Below are 21515 nucleotides of genomic sequence, written 5' to 3'. Positions count from 1 at the left end.
CCTACAGAACTGCAGCCCTCCCCCTCAGGGAGGGTTAGCTTCCCCTTCTCCTGGGCGACGCCATTGCTAATGACATAGCCAGTGTTTCTCCACTGCAGGTCTCCCGTGCATTGCTGCTGCACCAGCCCTTTCTGTCCCATAGCACAGGCTCGTATGGTAGCTGACAGAACAGGTTGGTACAGGCTCTGGGTTCTCACTGTGTGACTTTGGGCAAGTTACGTGGCCCCACTGCGCCTCAGCTTCCCAATGGAGATCATGACCTTGCCCTCAGTACGGGGGCATTAAATGAGATCATGGGTATAGTGTGTCCTGGTCAGTGGCAAGTGTGGCTATTCAGGCTCTTAGCCAGATGGCAGCATGCCCCAGACCTCTGGCACTGTTTCAACAGCAGAGGGCTCGAGACCCCAGAGTCGAAGGGATTTTGAAGGTGAAAAACTTGGGTCTTTGGAAGGAGTTAGAAGACCTGATGGCATTTGGTCTCAATTCTGTCTCTTCAGAGAGTTTTTTGTTGTTGTTGTTTGTTTGTTTTTAATATATTTTATAGATTTTTTGCGGAGAGGGAGAGAGAGTTAGAAACATCAATGAGAGAGAAACATCGATCAGCTGCCTCCTGCACACCCCATACTGGGGATGTGCCCACAACCAAGGTACATGCCCTTGATCAGAGTCGAACCTGGAACCCTTGAGTCCACAGGCCAATGCTCTATCTACTGAGCCAAACTGGCTAGGGCTCTTCAGAGAGTTTTAGTGTCAGGGCAGCGAATGCTGTTTGCACCCGTGTCCGCTCCCTCGATCCTCCTCGGCTGTCAGTGTGGCCACGTGGACAGTCCCACGCGTGCAGCGTGCTGGCAGCTGCTGCTGCTGGGGTCCCTCGGTGCCTCTCTGCCAGTCCACCTCAGAGCTTCCTCCAAAGCCCGGCAGAAGGTCCTGGGGTCGGGGCGAGCCCAGCCAGTGCTCCATCCTCTCTCGCTGTTTAACAAAACCGCACGGAATGGAGAGGCTTAGAAGGACAGAGAGCCTGACTGCAGTGTGGGGGTGGCTGGGCCCGGCATCCCGGATGGCGCCCTGGCTGCACATCCTCTCTCCTGTGAAGGCAGGTTTGCTTCTTCCCAGCAAGGGTTTCCTACATGTGGCTGGCTGCTCCGACATCAGGAAAGCAGAAGCCGCCGAGCCTTCGTGACGCATGCTGCGGGGTGCACAGAGGTCACTGGCACATTACTCTGTTGCCCCAGACAGTCCCAGGGCTGGACATGCACAGCGGAACACACTCCATCGCTAGCTGAGGGACTGTCAGGTCACTCTGTCGACCAGAATGTGGGATGGGAAACACTGTCGTGGTCATTGACACCACAGTCTGTCACAGGCAGCCCTTGGGGAGTGGGGGGGGAAGAAGGAATTGTGCCCCTGGGGCCGTCCCTAACCAGTGAGTTGGGAACTGGTGGGTAAACCGCAGGGTCCTGTACCTCAGAGGGACAGTCTGTCCTATAGCAACAGTTACTTTAGGGGACTGCCAGCAGGACTGGGCCAGATGCCCACAGTGGACTAGCTCAGCCATGCCCCTTAACTGCCTGCTGCTCTTTGCCATCTTTCTCACTCTCTCCCCTTCTGTTACTTCCTCCAAACACCCTCAGTTCTGGTCTCAGGCCTTCCTCTCCTGAGAAACCAACCAAGACACCCAATTTCTTTGACAAAAGCTCCTTGCCCGGCTAGCATGGCTCAGTGGTAGAGCGTCGACCCATGAACCAAGAGATCACGGTTCAATGCCTGGTCAGGGCACCTGACTGGGTGGGTTGTGGGGCTCAATTCCCCATGTGGGGCGAGCAGGAGGCAGCTGATCAATGATTCTCTCTCATTGTTGATGTTTCTACCTCTCCCTCCCTCCCTTTGTCTCTGAAATATTAACTATATATTTAAAAATATGTTTTAATATTTAATATTTTAAATATTAATTTTTAACATTTATATATATATTTTTTTAAAAAGAACTGGGGGGTGAGGGCATTTGAGAGTAGGGTTGGAGGGGGGCAATGGTAAGATATGTACACATATAATACCTTAATAAAAAATGGGGAAAAAAAGAATAAAGCCCCTTAACAGGTTGTAAAATATTGCCGCTGGCTCCCTGGGCTGTAGAGTAATCGTAGTGGATGTGAAAGGGCTTTGTAAGCTGGCCCCTGGGAGCTGTGGTGAGTGGCCACTTTGAGCACAGGTACCCGGAGGGAAGCATGGAGACCAGGGACCACTGTGAGAGGTGAGGACAGAGCGGTGTGGGGACACACGGAAGGGGTGTGTCAGAGGTACTTTCTGGAGAGTGGAGAAACGAGGTGTGCTGTGTCCCTGTCCTGCCCACTATGTTCGGGTGACTTAGCAAAACCAGGTGACTCATCAGGCACCGCAGCTGGCGACAAGGCCCCTTAAGATCTTCCACCGGCTCTGCGGGAACTTGCCCTCCTGGAAGGAGCCCTGTGGGGTGGGCCCCGCCCCGGAAAGAGGGGGACTGAGTTACCAACGAACGAGAGCTCAGGCCTCAGGTTCATTCACCTTCAGTGGGCAAACATGGGACGGCTGAGCCTCCCTCCATGCCAGGCCCGGAGGTGGGGATCCAAAGGTGAGCCGGCCGCGTCCCTTTCTCTCTGGGCCCCCAAGAGGGTGGGCTGTGAGGCCGGGAGCCCGTAGCAGGAAGTGGCAGAGCGTCAGGCTCCCGGTGATAGGTGCCCTGGGCTGGGGGAGGGACATCGCCTCTGGGATTTGGAATGGAGGCAGGTAACTGTGGAACTCTTCCCAGAGGAGCTGATGTCCACCTTGAACCCCAACAGGTCTTAGGGCTTAGCCAGGAGAAGGAGGGCATATCCCTGGCAGAGGAAACTGCGTGGCCTTGGGGAGGCCTGGCTCAAGTAAGAAATGTCACTGTGGCCAGAACGAGGTGGAGGAGGACGAAAGATGAGGCTGGAGAGAGAGGTGGGTTGGGAAGAGCAATGGGAGCTCCTGGGCAGTCTGAAGCAGGAGAGAAAGGGGTGGGGTTTGAGTTTGGGATACATGCCCCTGATTGCAGTGATGGTTCCATGGAAGGGAGCCCTGCTAACGGGGCTCTTTCTTTCTTTCTTTCTTTCTTTCTTTCTTTCTTTCTTTCTTTCTTTCTTTCTTTCTTTCTTTCTCTCTCTCTTCCTTCCTTCCTTCCTTCCTTCCTTCCTTCCTTCCTTCCTTCCTTCCTTTTCTTTCTTTCTTTCTTTCTTTCTTTCTTTCTTTCTTTCTTTCTTTCTTTCTTTCTTTCTTTCTTTCTTTCTTTCAGCAAACACCTGTGGCCCCCCTGCTGGATACTAGGCCCTGTGTTGTGTGGGGATCCAGGGGAGGGCCCACAGTGGCCTGGATGGTGGCTGTGATGGAGAGAAGGGACGGGGAGTGGAGGAGGCACTCTCACTGTTACACAAACACATCCTGGCAATTCGCAAACTGGCATCCAGTTCCTGGACCAGTTGTGTATGAATTTGCAGACTGGGGACCGATGATTTCAGAGGTGGAGCGCTGACTGGCAGGGCTGAGCCCACACGTCAGGGGCCCACAATGGCAAAGCTCTGCCTCCTCCTCCTGCCCCCTCACTGCCCCCGGCTCCGGGACGCTTCCTCCCGTCGGGCTGAGGATGGCCAGCACTGGCCCTCAGCAGTCAGACATCCCGGTTTCTCTTCATCAGTCCTTGCAGGGAGCAAGGGGACTCCTCTAGGACCGCAGGGAAGGCGGAGGCCCAGTTGGGACACAGCTTGTGCGTCTGTTTCTGTGCTCTGCACAGCACCCCCTCCCCCCTTGCCCCCCAGCCTGCAGACTCGGAGGGAGGGAACTGTCTACTCCATCAGACTGTGGTTTTCTGAGGGTGTCTGCCCCCTCAGATTAGGGATTTCTGGGAGGCATGAGGAATGATAATGCAAGTCAGGAAAGCTGTTTTGCTGCTGCTTAATAGTTTGAATTTGCAATAATCCTATATAATAAAAGGCCAGGGATCATAAGCATAAGGACCAGAACGACTGCTCCACCAGTTGCCAGGAGTTGCATTGACCAACTCTTAGTCCCTCCCCTCCCCCACCTCCTCATTCCTCCCATCTCCCCAGCCCCGCCCACAGGCGAACTGGGAACCATGGGGAAGTGGGTGGGTGGAGATGGGGTGGGGCTGGGGACTGGCAAATAGGTGGAACAGCTGACCTCTTGGTCCCTCCCCCGCATCCCCACCTGGCCCTCAGGCTTCGATGGATCAGCGATGGTGAACGGGGGAATTGGGGCAGGTGGCAGGAGGACCAAGCTGGCTGTCAGGCTGTAGGGATCCCCAGCTCATCCATGGCTGCTGGGGGGCTCAGGGTGGCGGTGTGCCAGGCCGGCCCCCGATGGAACGCGCTGCCCGCTCTGGGCTGCTCACGCAGGCGCCACCACCTCTGCTGGGGCTTGCAGCACGGACAGAAGCTGTGGGCTGTGCCTGCAACCTACCTACCTGGCAGTGGAGGCAGCGCTTAGCTTGGGGACTGGCGAACGGGCAGATGGCCCTGATCACAGGCTAGGCCTAGGGATCGTACCCGAACGACTATGTAAGATGAGCAATAATAATAATAATACCTGTTGTGAGCATTAAAATACAGACAGAAGAGATAAGATGGAAAGACCCTTGAGAAACAAGGACAGGATATAAATACAGTACCAAGCACAAACTGTGAGAAATGGCCAGAAGTGAGAGCAAAGGGAACCCGACCAGAGCTGCACGAATGCGGGGTTTTTGTCCATTTCACACCTTTGTTTCCCACGTGCCCAGAACAGCCTGGTACGTAGTAGGTGCTCAGTGAACGTCAGTTGAAGACATGAATGGGGTGATGGCTGTGGGGAGCAGGGTGTCAGCTCACTACGAGGGCAGGGAGGCTGCTGGGATGTAGCAAGGAGGGCCAGGGGCCAGGAGGCTGCGGGGAGCTGGCCCGCTGGAGAGGGGGTGTCTGCCTCAAAGCCCCATGGACCTCGGGCTGAACAATATAGCCCATGAGCCTGCAGGTCTCTTTCCCTGATCCCACTGACCTGGACTATGAATCTGGAGGCAGCAGAGGGAGTCCCCTGCCAGGGTCCTCCCCTTGACTCCCACACCACCTTCCATCCCTGACAGCTCTGGGACATGACCATGACCCCTGCAGGGCACCCCCCTGTGCTCTTGACCCCTCAGGAACTTGGGTGCCTCCCAGGCCACACCCTGTGCTCCAGTTGCTGTAGCTCCCTATTTCAGACCTTTTGCTCGGAAGGCTCCCATCTAATCTTAGCCACAGTGGCAAGACCACACCTCCACCCCAACCCCCGTTTGTGGCTTATCACCCGGGAGCACAATTCTGTGAAGCTGTGCCCCAGCAGTCACTTCCTTAACTCCGGCGGGGCCGAGTAACCTGAGCCACAGGGAAGTACAGACAGAGCCGTGTTTGTCAAAGGGCTTGGTGAAATGGTCAAGTGCAAAAGAAAGGTAGTGCCGAGTGCAGCGGAGATACAAAGACTGTGTGTGTGTGTGTGTGTGTGTGTGTGTGAGACAGAGAGAGAGAGAGAGAGAGAGAGAGAGAGAGGGAAGGATGGTATCAAGTAGTTAAGAAGTGGTTGGTATTTTAAACAATGATCCTTTGAAAACACATCTACAACCTCATGAAAAACGAGGTTCACTCCTGAAATCACAAAACTTTTCATTTTTTTCCAACAGACTCGGTTGTAGCCGTGCCGTGGCGCTGGGAAGAAAGCCCCGGAATTGTCGGGGACGGTGCCGACCTCAGTGGCCCGAGCCGACTGCGGGGGGTTTGAACCCAGGCTCCCTGCTTTTCCAGGTCTTGTACAAGCACCTCTCGGGGCCTGCTTCCTTGCCTGTCAAATGGGGATTCGACACCCACCTCTCGAGCTGTGCAAGATCAAACGAGTTCACACACATACGACTTAGAGCCTGTAGGACAGTGCTGGGCGGACTGTCTCATCACCCCGGCTCCCTGCTGTGATTAGAACCCTTCCCTGTCCCCACTCAGACATGCAGCTGTCACCTCCTCCAAGGTGTGCTCAGCCTGCCTCATCTTAGGGAGCCTGTCCTTCCGCATTGCCCACCTTTCACCTTTTCTTCCCCCGAGACCACCCCAAGTTTCCTCATGACCCTGCGGCTGTCCTCAGCCCTTCCCCCCATCTTCCCAGACCGCCCCCACCTCTCCTGCCCCTCCCCCACCACAGCACAAACCAGGCTGGACCGTCCATCTCATGTTTTATTGCAAAAATGTTAAAATAAATTACATCTGACATCATTGCCGGTATGTACATACAGTGTGTGTGATTCCAGGTCAGCCAGTGACACCCCAGCAAGGAGGGGTGGGAACGAAGACATATTAAAACATTTCACAGAAAAACAGGGCGCTCCTTCTCACCCTGCTGTCCAGCCAGCACATCCCTCAGCTACGGGATGAGAGGGGGCGTGGACACACGTGTCCATCGCTGCCTTCACATGTTGGGTTCTGGCCAGGTGTGGTCCCACAGGATTGGAGAAGGGGCTGAGAGGCAGAGAGGGTGTTGGGGTCAAGGGTGACCACTCACTTCCTGCCAGGCATCCATCGGCTGGGACGAGTGCCCTTCCCCACCTCCGCTCACCTGCTGCTCTGTGCCCGCTCCCCCGCTCTGTGTGGAGACTCGTGACCTTGGCTGAGGTCACCAAGGAAGGCCCAACTGAGTTAGGGGCTTGGAGGGTGGACACTGAGCATCCCAATTCTTGGGACCCCGCTCTTTCTCCTTCTCTCTCCTTTGGCTCAAATGTCAAGGACAGATGCCAGGTATATAAAAACAGCAGTGTATTTAAAAAACAGCAAACCATGCAGGGCGGTGGGGCAGCCCCAGTGTCCGTCAAGGAGAACCTAGGAACCCTGCCAGCCCCACCAGAAGCAGTCTGCGTGGTTTCACATTATCTTTAGCTCCCCCATCACAGCCTTTACACACACACATGCACGCACGCACACATACACACACGCACGCACGCACGCACGCATGCTGGAGGGAGGAGCTTGATTCACATATTTGGCCATTCCCACTGGTGAGCCAAGAGCAACCTGGGGAGCAGCGAGGTCCTTGTTCTGGGCACAGGGAGACGGGAGGGGGGCAGAGCTGAGCTGGCTCCTGCAGTTCCCTGGTCACCAGCTCTAGGAGCCCAGCCTGCCCCTTCCCTTCTTCCCACAACTTCCTGGAGGCAGAAAGCCCGCATCTACCATCCGAGACAGGGACTGGTCTCCGAGCTGGGCACAGTCCCCAGCGAATCATCCAGATCTAGGACCTTGGCCCACATGGGACTGGCTCCCACATCAGGAGTGTGGATCTCTTCGCTCCCTCCCCGAGGAGGTCTCTGCCCCACAGTTTGCAGAGGGGCCAGACAGGCAGACAGGGGGAGGGGGAGGCCCTCAATTCTTGCCCCAGGCAGGGCCCTGCTCCTACAGAGGCCTGAGGAGCCCATCCCCACCCTTTAGCTATGCCTCCAGCACAGGCAGGGCCCTCCCTCTCTCCGAAATGCCAGACCAGTGCTCAGCACACAGGAGCTCAAGTGGCCTTGGCCCGCCCTAAGAGAACCGTGTGACACTCTCAACCGCTTGATGGGTGAAGACCCAAGCAGAGCAGGCCTCCGGGGGGTCGGTCCTGCCAGCCCACACGTGCCTGCGAGCCATTGCATGAACGAGCCAGGCGTGCCCAGGACAGACGCCTCCCACCGCCAGGGTGCCGCCTGGCCGCACGGAGGCCCTGTCCTGGGCGTCCCGCATGGCAGGCAGCAGCTAGCTGCAGGGGAAGGAAGGCGAGCAAGGCCCCTGGCCCCCCACTCCCGGCCCCAGGGGTCCCGGGCCCCGCAGGGAAGGCCCGGGATGAAGGTAACGGAAGCCGTCAGAGGTGGAGTGGGGGGCCGGCCCCCCCTCACGTGTCCCTGGGGCAGTCGGCCTTGTTGTACTCGTTCATAAGCTGTTCGTAAGGCACGGAGAACTCGGACTCGGTGCTGGTGAAGGTGGACTCGTCCGAGGAGGGGAACTCGCCCAAGGTCAGGGGCGCCTGGGCCTCCGCCTCTTCCGGGGGCCGCTCCTCGCCGGCCAGGTTGTCCTCCAGTGAGGACTTGGACGTCTCCTCTTCCAGGAGGCTGGTCTCCTCGTTGGCGAAGGTGATGTTGGGGTTCTGGAAGATGAGCGGGTGGTAGTCCTGGGCGTCCCACGGCTCGCCCTCCTCGCTGATGCGGTCCAGCTGGTTGATGAAGACCTCGGAGGCGGAGGTGGGGGAGCCGCCTTCGGGGGGCCCGGCCCCGGCCTCCTCACTGGGGGACCGCGACACGTGCCCTTTGCTCTTCAGCGTCTGAGACACCTCCTCCAAGCTGGGCACCCGGTTCTTGGAGTAGAACACCAGGGGGGCCAGGGAGGCGGGGACGCCCGGCAGCCCATCCCCCTGAGGCCCCAGTCCCGGTCCCAGTCCAGGTCCTGGTCCCGGTCCCGGTCCAGGTCCAGGTCCAGGTCCGGTCCCGGGCCCCGTCCCCGGGCTTCTCTCCCCGCCCCCGCTCGTCTTCATGGCCTTCTTCCCGATCTGCTTGATGAGGTCGTTGTAGGTCTCCTCCTTCTTGGACAGGAAGCTGAAGATGTTGACGTCCTTGGCGGCGGGGCCGCCCGCCATCTGCAGCGCCTTCTTGGAGTGCGGGGAGCTCTCGAAGGACTCCTTCCGCCGCCGCCGCCGCTTCTTGATGGCCTTGTGCACCTCCACGAACATGCTCACCTTCCAGTTGACGAAGAGGGACAGCCAGGCCAGCCCCAGGTAGATCCACAGCTCCACGAAGTAGCGGTACAGGGCGTGGTAGTTGGCGCTGGGGTTCACACCTAAGGGCAGAGTGGGGAGCCCGGAGGGTCAGGAGAGGGTCCGTGGGGCCTGGAGACCCTCCATGGCCCAGGCCTCTGAGGACACCGGAGAGAGGAAGAGGGCCCGTGCTAGACGCTGGCCTGCCCTGGGCACTCATAGACCTTTCTCTCAGCCTCCCACCTGCCTGAGCCTCAGTTTCCTTCATTGCCAGCCGTCAGTGGGCAAGGGCAGGTGGCTCGAGGGAGAGGGCCCGGGGGAGGCTGGTGCTGGAGCCAGCACAGGGCGGGGGCAGTCCAGAATGTTTGCCTTTCGGTTAGTCACCCCTACACTAAGGTGACCAGACGTCCCGATTTTTAACAATTTGTCCCACAGGGGACAAATTTTTAAAATCGGGACTTTTTTAAAACGCTGCGGGATGCGGGGACAAATTGTTAAAAATCGGGACTGTCCCACCAAAAGCGGGACGTCTGGTCACCTTACCCGACACCTACCAGTTTTGAGCACTTTTTTGGTGTATTTGCTACAGTCGGTTAAAACCAGGATGGGGACTAAGCGAGGCAGCTCTGACTAGTTTAATGGAGACGAGGCTGATGGCTGGGCCGAGGGCTCACCACCTGGGCCCCAGCGGCTGCATGAGGCAGGACTGCGCCTTTGTCTAAATGTACCTCCTGAAAAAGCAGGCCCAGCTCTGCGGAGTGTCCGGGCCTCTCTTTCCCGCTCCTCCCCCACTCAGCCACCCCCTGCCGGCACCCTGAGTCTCGGCTTACAATGGGGCAGAGGGGTGCTGACCTGGCCCTGCCCCTGCAGCAGGCAGAGGCTGAGGTCAGCCGGGCAGGGCAGCATGCACTGGGGGAGCAAACGTGGTGTCAAGAAGATTAAGAACCAGGACGCTGTGCAGGCCGCAGGCACAAGTGCTAGCGTGACCGAGCGGCCAGACAAAGGGGCCAAAGAACCTTATCTCCCGCCCTGATTAGGCAGGTAGGAAGGGGCGGGAGGGGTGCCCGGGCCCCAGCAGCTGGGGAGAAAGCCTCTCTTGTGTCTGAGCTGCCCGTGGCGACAGCAAGTTTCGGGCCTCTGAGCCAAGCCCCTGGGACCGCCCCCCTCCGCTCCGGTGGCAGCTGTGACCGCGAGGGGCCCTGGGCAGCAGGCACAGACCCTGCAGGTGGAAGGCCCTCTGCTTGGGAGACGGACACGCACATGCCTTTCCCAGCGCCCACTCTGCCAGGAAGCGATCAGATGCTAAACGCGGAGCGCGGAGAGGAGGGAGCCAGGGAAAGGGAAGAGGGCATCCCCTGCGATGACTCCGAGCCTTGCTTGCCTCTTGCTGCTGGCAGGTAGGGTGGACCCCCGTGAGTGGGGGAAGCGGCCCGGACGCAAAGCCCACGAAGGTCAGCTGCATGGAGATTGGAGAAGCAGAGAGAGAAGCAGAGAGGGAGGGAGGGAGGGAGGCAGAGGCAGCACTCACCAGCCACGAAGTCGCCGAAGCCGATGGTGGAGATGGTGATGAAGGAGTAGTAGAGGCCCTGGATGTAGTTCCACTCCTCGGTCACCATGAACACGAAGGGCGGGATCACCAGGTGGACCAGCACGCCCCACACGATGAAGATGGCCGTGCACGTGATCTGCGCCTTCCGCTGGTGGGGGGGGGGGGGGGGGAGACCAAGTCAGACAACCATGTCGATGAGGGGGGGGTCCCAGCAGGAACACTCAGAGGACCGGGGAGGCGGCCACAGGGGAGGTCGGTGGGGCAGCACACCTGAGAGGAGCCTCACCGCCTGGGGATGGAGGGGAGGGGCAACGTTCCAGCCCGACCCAGGAGGGCAGGGGCTCCGAAACTGCCCCCGTGCCACCTAACACCTCTGTCCTATTCTTGGATCCTTGCCACCCTCCCATCTCCTGCCAGGGTCGCCCCCTCCCTGCCCAGCGCCTGGGGTTGGGGACACACCAGGCTCATGCCTCTCTTGGTGAGGAACTGGCCCAGCCGCTTGGCGCGTCCCCCGAAGAACTTGCCCAGGGCGTTGATCCACGTCAGGCACAGCGGCACCCCGAAGAGGCCGTAGAAGACACAGAAGAGACGCCCCGCGGGGGTCTTGGGGGCCACGTTGCCGTAACCTGAGGAAGAAGAGAAGTGAAGCTAAGAACAGAGCCATCGCGGGGGCAATGGGCCCAGGCTTGGAATGGCCCTGCCTCCCTCTCCCTCCCCCTCCCCCACCTTTTCTCCCCCCTTCCCTCTCTCTCTCTCTCTCACTCACTCACACACATCATCAGGGAGACTTGTTCTCTAAGACCGCTTGCTCTGGATCTAACATCAACACTTGGGAAATGGCAGTTCCCTTGATCACACTACGACCATGACCGTTTACAGCACCACGAGGGGGTGGGCTGTGCCTCTGCCATCAGACGGAGCCCCCACCATCAGCGAGCCTTCTCCCGGTCTGAATGACAGTTTTGTGCAAACCAGAAAAAGACACCCTCTCTGGTAGCGACCCCGGAGGCACGGCGGCAGATGGTCTCCAAAGACAGACATCCTTCATTCCTGCCCTTTACGCAACCTGCTGCTCGCGTCCGGGTGGCGTCTGACCCCCTCCCTCTGAATCTGGCTCCGGTGACCTGCCTGAGCGACATCGGTAGGTCTAAGGAGCTTGCCGCTTTTCCCCTTGGTCCCTTGAAATGCTCGCGCTAGTATGCTCCCTCCTGGAACCCACACTGAGGTGACCACACCATGGCACCTTCATCCCCGGCGGGGCCCCCCAGCAACGGCCAGCAACCTCTACCGAGCAGTGACGGGAGACACGGCGAATGTCCGCCGGCCAGGTCTGCAGACAACGCCGGCGCCGGCCACCGCCTGCGAGGCCTCAAGCAAGAGCCGGCCAGTGGAAACCAGTCGGCCCACAGAACGGCAGGAGATAAGATGCTCTGTGTTTAATTACTAACAGACCCCGGCTTGGCGCGAGCGAGCGCCAGCTGGGCGTGTCCAGTGGGCGACCTGCTCGGCCTCCTGCATGGCTCTGAGGCCGTCCGTGTCTCTCTGCTCCAAGAGCCCAGGCCAGGACACCGCATACAGTCTCCCGGGTATGGCCAGTCACCAAGGACTCACTACCCTCCACCCCAGGGCTGCGAACGACCCGACTTTACCTCGACCAGAACCGTGCTCCTGTGAGGCTCCGCGGAGCTGGGCATCACGCCGAGGGTCCCCAGACACTTACCGATGGTAGTGATGACAGTGGCTGCAAAAATCATCGCATTGGGCCAGTTCCAGTTGTTGAAGGTCTGGTTCCCTGTGATGGCCACGCCCTCACCGGCAGCATCGGATACGACCTACAGAGAGAGACAACGGAGGTCAAAGGAGGCAGACGAACCAGCGCCTTTCAAGTGGCAGCACTCTATTCAGTTCCTCATAAGCATTCATTCGTCATCACCATAACAAGTGGACTTACTGTCTCCATTTTATGGACGATGAAACATCATATAGAGGATCAGAGAGATTAAGTGGGTCACACAGATGTCAAGTACAGTTGCTCCTCGACTTAAGATGGGGTTATGTCCCAATTAAGGCCTGATGATGCAGTTAATGCACCTAACCTACCAAACATCACACCTTAGCCTAGACCAGTGGTGGGCAAACTCATTAGTCCACAGAGCCAAATATTAACAGTACAACGACTGAAATTTCTTTGGATAAGCCAAATTTTTTAAACTTAAACTTTTTCTCACGGCACTTCTTCAAAATAGACTCGCCCAGGCCGTGGTATTTTGTGGAAGAGGGGCCAAAGAGCTGTGTGTGGCTCTCGAGCCGCAGTTTGCAGACCACGGGCCTAGAACACAGAATCCGGAAAACACTGGCAACAAGGTGCGGTGTGGAGAGCTGGTTGTTGATTTGCGGGACTGACTAGGAGCCAGGCTCGCTGCCGCTGCCCAGCGCCACGAGAGCATCTTACCAAATATCACTGGCCCGGAAAAAGCTCAAAATTCAAAATTCGAAATACAGTTTCTACGGAATGCATATCACTTTCACACCATCATAAAGTCAAAAAACCATTAAGTCCAGCCCCCGTCAGAAGGGGAACATCTGTATAAACCTCGGCAGTCCGGCTCCCAAGTCCCTCCTCTCACCTAGCCAGCGCTGCTCAAACTCACACATACCAGTCACCCAGACAGCTTGTCTAATCTGAGCGGCTGGGCCCCACCGGAGTCTCTGATCCAGTTGGTCTGGGAAGAGGTCCAAAAATGTGCCTTTCTGACAAGTTCCCAGGTGGTGCTGACACTGCTGGTCCAGGGATCACACTCCGAGAGACCATCCCGCCTCTTACAGAGGACACAGGAGGACCCTTCTGCCACCCAGCTCTCCACAGAGATGCCCCACTGCAGGGCTGGCCTGGGAGGGGCACTTATACACCCGTCACCCCCACTGTCAGGACACCTGCGAAGGTCAAACGCAGGGTCCTCCTGGATCTGTCCTCCAAGGCCACTTGCTCCCTGTGCTGGGACCCTATCCTCTTCCCCCACCCCCTTCTCTGGACTCCTTCATCTCAGCCCTGGGCTGAGCAGCTTCAGGGCCTGGGACAGATCAGAGGGTGTACATGCGTCAGGGTGACTCAAAATCGTGCTGGAAGTCCCCACCGAGCTCCCTGAAACTGGGCAGCTGGGGAAAGGCCACCTGGGGAGTGGCCCAGGAGAGGGCTTATCTGTTCTGGGAAACCAATAGCTGCCAAACCTGTTTCCACCAGCCCAGCAGTCACCAAGCGGTGGTCTGAGAGGTCCAAAAAGTTGGCAACAGCTGCTCTAGCCCATCCTTCCATTCTGCCTCCACTCACCCAACCTACCAATGGGGACTGGACCCCAGAAGGAGTTCCCAGGGACAGGACCTGCTCCAAATCTGGGCTAGTTCTGCCCCCTAGGAGGGCCCCAGGATGTCCCATCCAGTCTAGATACCGCGATCTCAGCCACATTCCCTATAAAAATAAAGCCTAGGATGAGGGAAGGTAGAGCGAGGGGTAGAAGCAGGGAAACCATAGCTTGAAACCACCTGCAGCTGTGCCGTCTGGGGGGAAGGGAGCGGGCAGGTCGTTCTGAAGGAAGTGCAGGCTGCAGCAGCCTGTAGAAATGGACCTGCAGACGCTATAAAGAATTTCCCATGATGACGGGCTCATCTGACAGGCCATACACCACACGCTCGCTGCCCTGGCCCTCCCGGCGGCTCCAGTGCCCCTGTCTCCAGGCGGCCATGTGCAGAGGCTGCCCTCAGCCCTGTCCTCAGAGCACTGGCCAGGCCACGGGCAGGTGAAGGCACTGGGACACTGTGATGCGAACAGGCCGACAGGAGAGCTAACACAAACATGAAGGCTCATCCACAAGGGTTCCTGGAAGTTAAGCAGATGGAAGAGAAAGCAGAACCACTCAGCCCTCCGTCTCAGAGCGGGGAGGGTGGAGTACAGCCAATCACCAGGGATGCGAAGAGCACAGGAGGACACCTTTAGGCGGGAGCTGTACCACTGGCGTGCCTGCAGCGCCACGGCTGCTCATCCCCACAGAATCTCGGGGACGGAGAGATCTCAGGAGACCGGCCACCTCTGCTCTCACACAAGCAAGCAGGCTGGGTTCTGGAAGCGCCAACCCGAACTCCTGCCGACAGCAGAATGCTCAGCATCCAGAGAGGAAGGGGTGGCAGCACTGGGCGCCGGCCCAGGGTCACCAGGAACCAGCCATGCTCCGCCAAGTGCATCTCCTTCCCCAAAGGCTGCGGGGCGGTGACGGAGGGCGGAACGCAGGGTATCCAGATTTAGCTAGGTAGCCGACCACGGGGTGTAAAACATCCATGCGGACAAGACAGAGGAACGCCGGGTAGAGCTGTGATTAATTTGGATCCACCGAAAGACGGATAAACAACCTCAAGAAGTATTGATCCTTTATCAACCAGGCCAGAGGCCGGGCCTCCTCAATCTTTTCACAAACAGCGCACTAGAGACAGAGACACGGCTCACCAGTCGAATCGTCAAAGGATGCGACACTGGGGACAAGGCTGGGCTGGGAAAGAGGCTAACACCCTCACAAGGATAGCTTGGGACTAAAAATCCCACCCCCCACCCCTCCCCAAAAAACTGGGCCAAAACAAGTAAGACATGACTGTCTTTCAATTTCTCATATCTCACCCTTTGGGCTAGGAAAGACGAGTGTGGGACTGGAGGGAGAAGTCCTTGGGTTTCTGCTGAGCACAAACCAGCCAACGGAGGGTGGCCGCCAGAAGGAAGAGCCAGAGCAGCCCAGGCTGCGGGCACGCTGCCCGCTCAGGGCTGGGAGGAAACGGCCGCTGTTGGTGCGGGGTCAGGCCACACAGGGGCGCTCTGTTCCACTCTGGATGTGTTCGCGATGTCAGCCAACACGTTGGCCAACGAGCCAAGGTCCCCGAGGGAACAGGGTGGCTTTTCAGCCATCTCAGCAGGGACTGCCCTTGGCCGGTGTCCATTTCTGATAATGGAACGTGTTTAGACCAACGGTGAGCACGGAACATCAGGGATGTTGGAGGCGGGGCAGGAACAAGGGTTCTCGGGGGGGGGGGGGGGCGTGTAGAAACGCTGCCTGGTTGTGGGGAGCATTGTGTCTGGCACGGGTGGTGGTGGTGGTGGGGCTGCTGCTGGCACTGAGCGGGGACCTGAGAGGACACCCCCACCCATGCCCCCCCCCCCTCCTCATGCCGACACAGCCCACTGAGAAACAATGGCTTGCCAAAGGAGATCTGTGACTCAAGAATAGTAAGCACTAAGGAGACATCAACCATAAGGGCTGGCAAAACAAGGAACCGAAGAGGAGGGCATTGTGGTTGGCAGCTCTGAGGCGGAAATGCGGGCTTCCTGCCTTCACCCTGTGGGAGGGGAGGGCGCCCTCTGGGGCACAGCCGCAGCCCCGGCCTGGGTATCAGAGAGCCACAGCCACGTGGTCACCCAGAGAGGGGCAGGCAGGGGCCGTTCTAAGGTCTCCCCAGGGCTGAAAGCACCACGGACCCTCAGGATAGTCCAGTGGCAGTGCTCGTGCCTCCTGGGTGAGGTGGGAAACTGAGGCCGAGAGGTAAAGTGGCAGAAATGCGGTAGGTTCTGGACACGGTTGCTAATGGGCACATTTCCTGCCTCCCTCCCTTCACCGCTGTCTGCCCCGGGCTCCCCAGTTCCCCGTGCCTCCTCTCTGCCCACCGTCCCCAGCAGTTGGCCTGAGCATCGGCTGGGCTCCATCTCAGCGCTGGGGAGGGAGCAGAAAGCTGGTGCTGCTGTGTGACACCCCTCGCCAGGGCTTATGTATGTCTGAACCAACGGGCATGGCTTGACGGGCGAGGAGAGCGAGGCTCGGGGAGCAGAGGTCCCAGTGTGATTGGGATGCCGCCGTGCGGGTTATGGTCAGGGTCTCCCAGAACGAGGGGCTGACCCAGGCTGAGGTCATCCCTGGGTTAGGGGAGGGGCGTGGGCAGCCAGGCTAACATCCAGTGAGACATCCAATTACACTCAGTGTCCTATGGCCTGGGGTTAGGGAAACAGCCCTCTCCGGAGGAGGTGGCCCCGGCTCCCTCGCAGTGTTCTTTAACTTGGCTCCCAAATGCACACAAGACAGTGTTTTCATTTTCCACAGAGCCCTGGAGCGAGACGAGGGAGACCCTGCACACTGCCCGGGCCCCCCTCTTGTTTGGGGCCGGAGCCGAGCTCTCTGCGGCCTCTGTCGCCCTCATTGTGCTCAGCAGTGATTTACCGAGGGCTGACTGTGCAGGGGCGTCATGCTGTGCCGTCCACGAGCCTTCAACTCGTTTAATGGGGACAGAATCCCGCTGGGAAGAAACCATCGTTTTTTCCACTTTACAATGGAGGATCCAAGGCGTAGAGGCTAAGTAAGCAGCCTAAGGTTGGGATGCTCAAAGCGACCAAGTCAGGAGAGAACCCTGCCTGTCTGGGTCCGAGAAGCTGTCACCCTACCATTTCCCACCTGGGCCCCCTTCCGGAGGCCACGGTGGTGGCCGGGGCACACTTCCACCCTTTGCACCAGCTGAGAAAACAGTCCTGAAACCAGTCCGTCCACTCCTGTGGGCCCAGCTCTCCCAGCCAGACCTCCAGGAAGCCAGCTTCATGCCTCTGCCTCTGGCTTCATTCAGGCAGCCGGCTCCCTCACCCACCCGCCCGCCTGCCCGGGCTCTCCTCTCCATGAAAGCTGGGTTCCCGGGCAGCTGCCCATCCCCAGGGACCGGGGTTTCCTGTGCAGAAGCCCTGCCATGGCTCCTCTTCCTGGAGATTCGTCCTGACAAGCAGGCGGTTCTGGGGAAGGCACATCCAGGGATTGGGAAATGACACCCACCTTCGGACAGGGCGGCTGGCACTGAGGCTGGGCCTTCCTGCCTGGCATTAGGCAGGTGGGGGAACATGAAGCAAGGGTGGCAGCCTGCCTGGGGGTGGCGGCTCTCTGACACCCACAGGGCTACTCCAGCTCCCGGGCAGACATGGACAGCAGGCATTACGTCACGTCTAGCAGGCATTACGTCATGGACAGCCAGCAGGCATTACATCACGTGCAGCAGGCATTGCATCACGTAAGGATCAGAGCTCCTTCCTGCTATGCAGGCGGCCTTTCGGATCCCCTTGGATGCTAGCTTCCCCGGGCTACACCAGCCAGCCTTCCTTCGCCATCTGGTTGAGTCATCCTTACTCCATTCCGTCCAGGCTCACGTGGTCCCTCTGGCTCCAAGGTGCGATGGCGCTAGCTGCCACCTGCACGGTGCCTGGTGGTCCATAAAGAACCTCTCCCTGATGCCTCTCAGCCAGCTTGTGAGGTGGGTGGGCATGCCTTATTAATCCTTCTATCGTAGATCATTAACAGTTAATATCTGAATACTAGCTGGTAAGGAGTCACTTATTATACGACACCAATGAAAGCCCTTTAACTCAGCCCACAGAAATCTTTACACCCTGTAAGGCAGGTACCATCACAGCATCCTCCTTATCCAAAGGGAAGGCTTTCCAAGACCCCTGGTTGGATGCCAGAAACCATGGAGAGCACCAAACCCTACGAACACTGTGCTTTTCCTACACAGGCACCTTTGGCTCAAAGGAAGCACTTTATGGCCTCTCTCTGGCAGAGCGGACAGGCCAGCATCACTAGTCTTGTGAGTTGGGGTGATTGATCATTAAGTAAAAGCACGACGCAGAAAAGATAGTGGATCTGATAACAGATGTTTACTAAGTGACTAACGGGTGGGTTTCATCCAGCGTGCGTGCGCTGGACAAGGGGATGATTCATGTGGCGGGTGGTGGGGGGGAGTGTAGATCGAGATTTTTATCATCTTACTCAGAACGCCACACCACTGAAAACTAATGAACCGTTTATTTCTGGAACTTTCCATGTAACATTATTAGACCCCAGTTCACTGCGAGTAAAACTCCAGAAAGCAAAGCCACAGAGACAGGGGGGGGGGGGGGGCTACTGTACCCCGATATCCAGCGACGAGGAAAGTCAGCTATTCAGGGGTGGGGCCGGGGAGTGAACCCAGGCAGCATGTGATCCCTGTGCTTTCTCTGGCTGGGGGCGGGGCGGGGGAGGGGGCGTTCAGCTAGAAGGTCTCTGTAACACAACTTCCCGGCGATGACAAGGGAAACAGCCACAGGAACGGAGAGTCCCCTGGGAGGTAAGCTCTGCAAGGACAGAACCGTTACCTGCTTTCCCGCTGCTATATTCCCAGAGCCTAGAACACTGCCTGGCACACAGCAGGTGCTCAATAAAAGCGTTACATTGAGTGAGTGGATTAAGCTGAGTGAGTGAGGGCGCGTCCTCAGGCCTGAACTCGCCCAACCTCTCCCGTCCTTCCTTCAGTGTCCCAGCGCCATGCTGCGTTGGGCTTTCACTAATGTGATCAGCGACAAGGTGGAAGCCTTTATCCAGCAAGAGGATGGAAAAGAGTCCGACCCCAGCAGAAGTGGGGGCGGCAGGGTCAGGGGGTGGATGCAGCAGCTGGGGGGGGGGGGGGGGCTGGAGCTGGTCAACAGGCTGAAGGCCGGATGGCAGGAGGTGGAAAGCCTGGGGCCAGGGGTTGGGGTAGAGGGAGGTGAGGGAGTCAGAAGAGAGCTCCCTCGTCCAAGGGGGCAGAGCGAGGGCCCTGGGCTGGGAGAGTCCCTGGGGTGACCCGAGGGACTGTCCTTCCTGCAGGAGGGGAGACCTGTGCCCTCCGGAAGCTCTCTGAGCGCAGAAAAAGGAACATGAAAGGGATGTCCCAGCTCTACTGTAAAGGCAGACCTGCGTCCTCTCCCAGGCAGAGCTGGCCTGTGTGTGAATCGGCATGGGGGTGGGGGTTCTCTCCGTGCTAGCACCATGGCAGCCTATCAGCCTCAGTTTCTCCATCTGCCCAAATTCCCACCTCCTCTACACTGAGAAGCACCTAAGACGCCGTCGGCCCTGAGGGAGTGTATCTGCCCTCGGAGTCATGACCGCGAGTCTGTCAGGAAGCCAGACCTGGAGACCAGGGGGCAGACGGCTTGTCCCCAAGTATAAGTCAAAGGGTTTACTTCCCTGCACTGGAGGGCTGGCCCAGGTGGGCCCAGGGCACGGTCCCCAAGCCTCCTGGCACCTGCCCCCTCTTCCCAACCCTCCCTGTCGGACAGTGAAAACTGTCCTTTCCCGGGCTGACCTGCTTCCTCAGGGCACAGGGTGGTTTCTCTAGCATCGAGGAGGACCCCAGGCCACTGGTCCAAAAAGCCGGGGACCTGGGTGTGTGTGGGGGGTGGGGGGGAGAGGAGGACAGCAGGGGCAGAGGAAACAGAGGAAACAGAGGCCCCCGGGGGTGTCCTCCTCACCCCTCAGGAAGCCCCGCTCCCCTGGTCTCTGCCACCCAGAGCCATCCTGGCCAGGTTCCCGCACAGCCAAGCCGGACGGGCCGGCTGCACAGAGCAGTGCCATGCACGGTGCCTCCCCCGCGGTGCTCTCCACGTGAGGCCGAGGCTGGGACCGTAGACACTTCTCTGAACTCTTGTCTCAACTTCCTGACCAGCTGCCTCCGCTTCACAGGGCGGCCGGTGCCACCCATCCCCAGCCTCTGTGCAGGGCCTCCCTGTGTGTCCATGTCTGTCTGTCTGTCCGTCCATCTGGTCTCTAACAAAGAACCCCCACCCCAGGGCAGGGGGCCAAGAGGAGGCCCCCCGTGAGTGGGTTCGGGGAGGTCTGAGCGGGACAGTCAGAGCACCTTCCAGGCAAGTACATGCAGTCTGTGCTGGTTTGATACAGTGGTTTTCAAACTCTTTTACACCGGGAGCGCTCGAAAGATAAAGGGTGGAGGGGTAGGACCCCATTTCCTATGGACTGGGACTCCCCAGCATCCTGCAGCTTTGAAGGGGGAGCGGCCGAGGGGCTGTGGGTACACTGGTATTCCCATCGAGTCACCCTCTACCTGCTGGGGAGGCTGGCAGATCAAAGTGCCCTGCAGAGAGGAGGCACCTGCTAACTCATCACCAGGACAGATTAGACTAGCGTTTAACCCCATTAGCTGGGCCCTCAGTTCTCTTCTCCCCCTCTCCGTCTCTCCCGCTTTCCCTTAGTGAACTGGGGGTGAGGGAGGGGTGCTGGGACTGTTTTCGGATGCGGAAACAGGCCTGGCACCACATGGCCATGAGGTCATGGCTCCAAGTTCAGGCTGATAATGTGGCTGACCTGGGCCTGGGCCCTAACAGGGTCCACAGGCGATTCTGGGGTGCAGCCGCTGCCTCTGTGGGGTGGGGTGAGGGGCCACAGGTGTGGGCGCTGGGCTCAGTCCTCCTTCTCCCGGGGAGGGAGGATTTGAGGACAGGGAAAGCATCCGTGGCATTCACCGCCCTCCACCTCGGCCCAGGTGACCGGGTGCGGCTCAGAGCAGGCCGGTTTATGAGCAGGGTACTGGCGAGGGCCCAATGGTGCCACCCTGATACCTGCACCAGCAGTGAGCCCGGCTCATCCGGGCCCGTCTCTCCCCAGGAAGGACTGGAATCTGGGTGGGGGGCAGGTGCAGGTGCAAGGGAACAGGGCACCATGTCTCCATAATAATAACTGAGAAAAGACCTCAGTTATTGCAACGGGGACTTGGTTAAATTTTCAGATTTGCTCCGATTCCTACCTGGATATTTGTTCTGTTTTTAGAAGACAGAAGGGGAAATGAGTTGTTGTCCCCAACCCCAGAAACCCACTGGGCAAGGGGGAACGTGGGAGGCACACCGCGGGGGACAGTCACCCCTACTGCTTCTTAACCCGAAGGCACCTCGAGGCCACGGGTGGGGGTTGGGGGGGGGGAGGCTGGGAAACACGCATGCCGGGATACAATACTGGCACAGCCCCACTTTACACCCGCTGCCCTAGACCCAAACCATCACCTTTGTCGTTAGGGGGAGGCCCAAGTCCAGCCTGCATGCAGGCCAGGGCCACCTGGCCGCCTCCTGTCCCCCTCTGGGCTTCCCCTCCGGGGCCATCTCTCAGCAGCCTCTGCAGAGCCCAGAGGCCCTGGCAGGTCTCACACTCCCAGGGACCAGCAGAAACCCCAGGCTTCCGACTTTCTCAGGCCCAGGAGCCCTGTCCTCATGCAGGAGGGACAATGAAAACAAAGGAGGTGACCCTGCCCCCATTGTTCTCACGCCGGGACGGTAACCCCCTGGCAGCTGGGCGCCCCTCCCGTGAGTGAGCGTGGAGCCCAGGCA

At 58.7% G+C, this 21515-nt stretch overlaps 1 protein-coding gene across 1 annotated transcript in view; it reads right to left on the bottom strand.

Moving 5' to 3' along the window:
• Positions 1-6228: 6228 nt before the first annotated feature.
• KCNK5 (potassium two pore domain channel subfamily K member 5) overlaps positions 6229-21515 on the bottom strand; it is a 35227-nt gene continuing 19940 nt past the window's right edge. Inside the window, exons 2-5 of the mRNA XM_036414155.2 lie at positions 12045-12156; positions 10784-10950; positions 10304-10472; positions 6229-8858 (exon numbers count right to left, since the gene is read on the bottom strand). Coding sequence (XP_036270048.1) covers positions 7921-8858; positions 10304-10472; positions 10784-10950; positions 12045-12156 — 1386 coding nt within the window. The 3' untranslated portion in view covers positions 6229-7920. The remainder of the gene's footprint in view (positions 8859-10303; positions 10473-10783; positions 10951-12044; positions 12157-21515) is intronic.

The sequence above is a fragment of the Pipistrellus kuhlii genome, unplaced genomic scaffold (assembly GCF_014108245.1).
Source record: "Pipistrellus kuhlii isolate mPipKuh1 unplaced genomic scaffold, mPipKuh1.p scaffold_m20_p_5, whole genome shotgun sequence".
Taxonomy (NCBI): domain Eukaryota; kingdom Metazoa; phylum Chordata; class Mammalia; order Chiroptera; family Vespertilionidae; genus Pipistrellus; species Pipistrellus kuhlii.
Note: the sequence above shows the minus strand (reverse complement) of the source record. Positions and strands in the feature narration are given on the sequence as shown.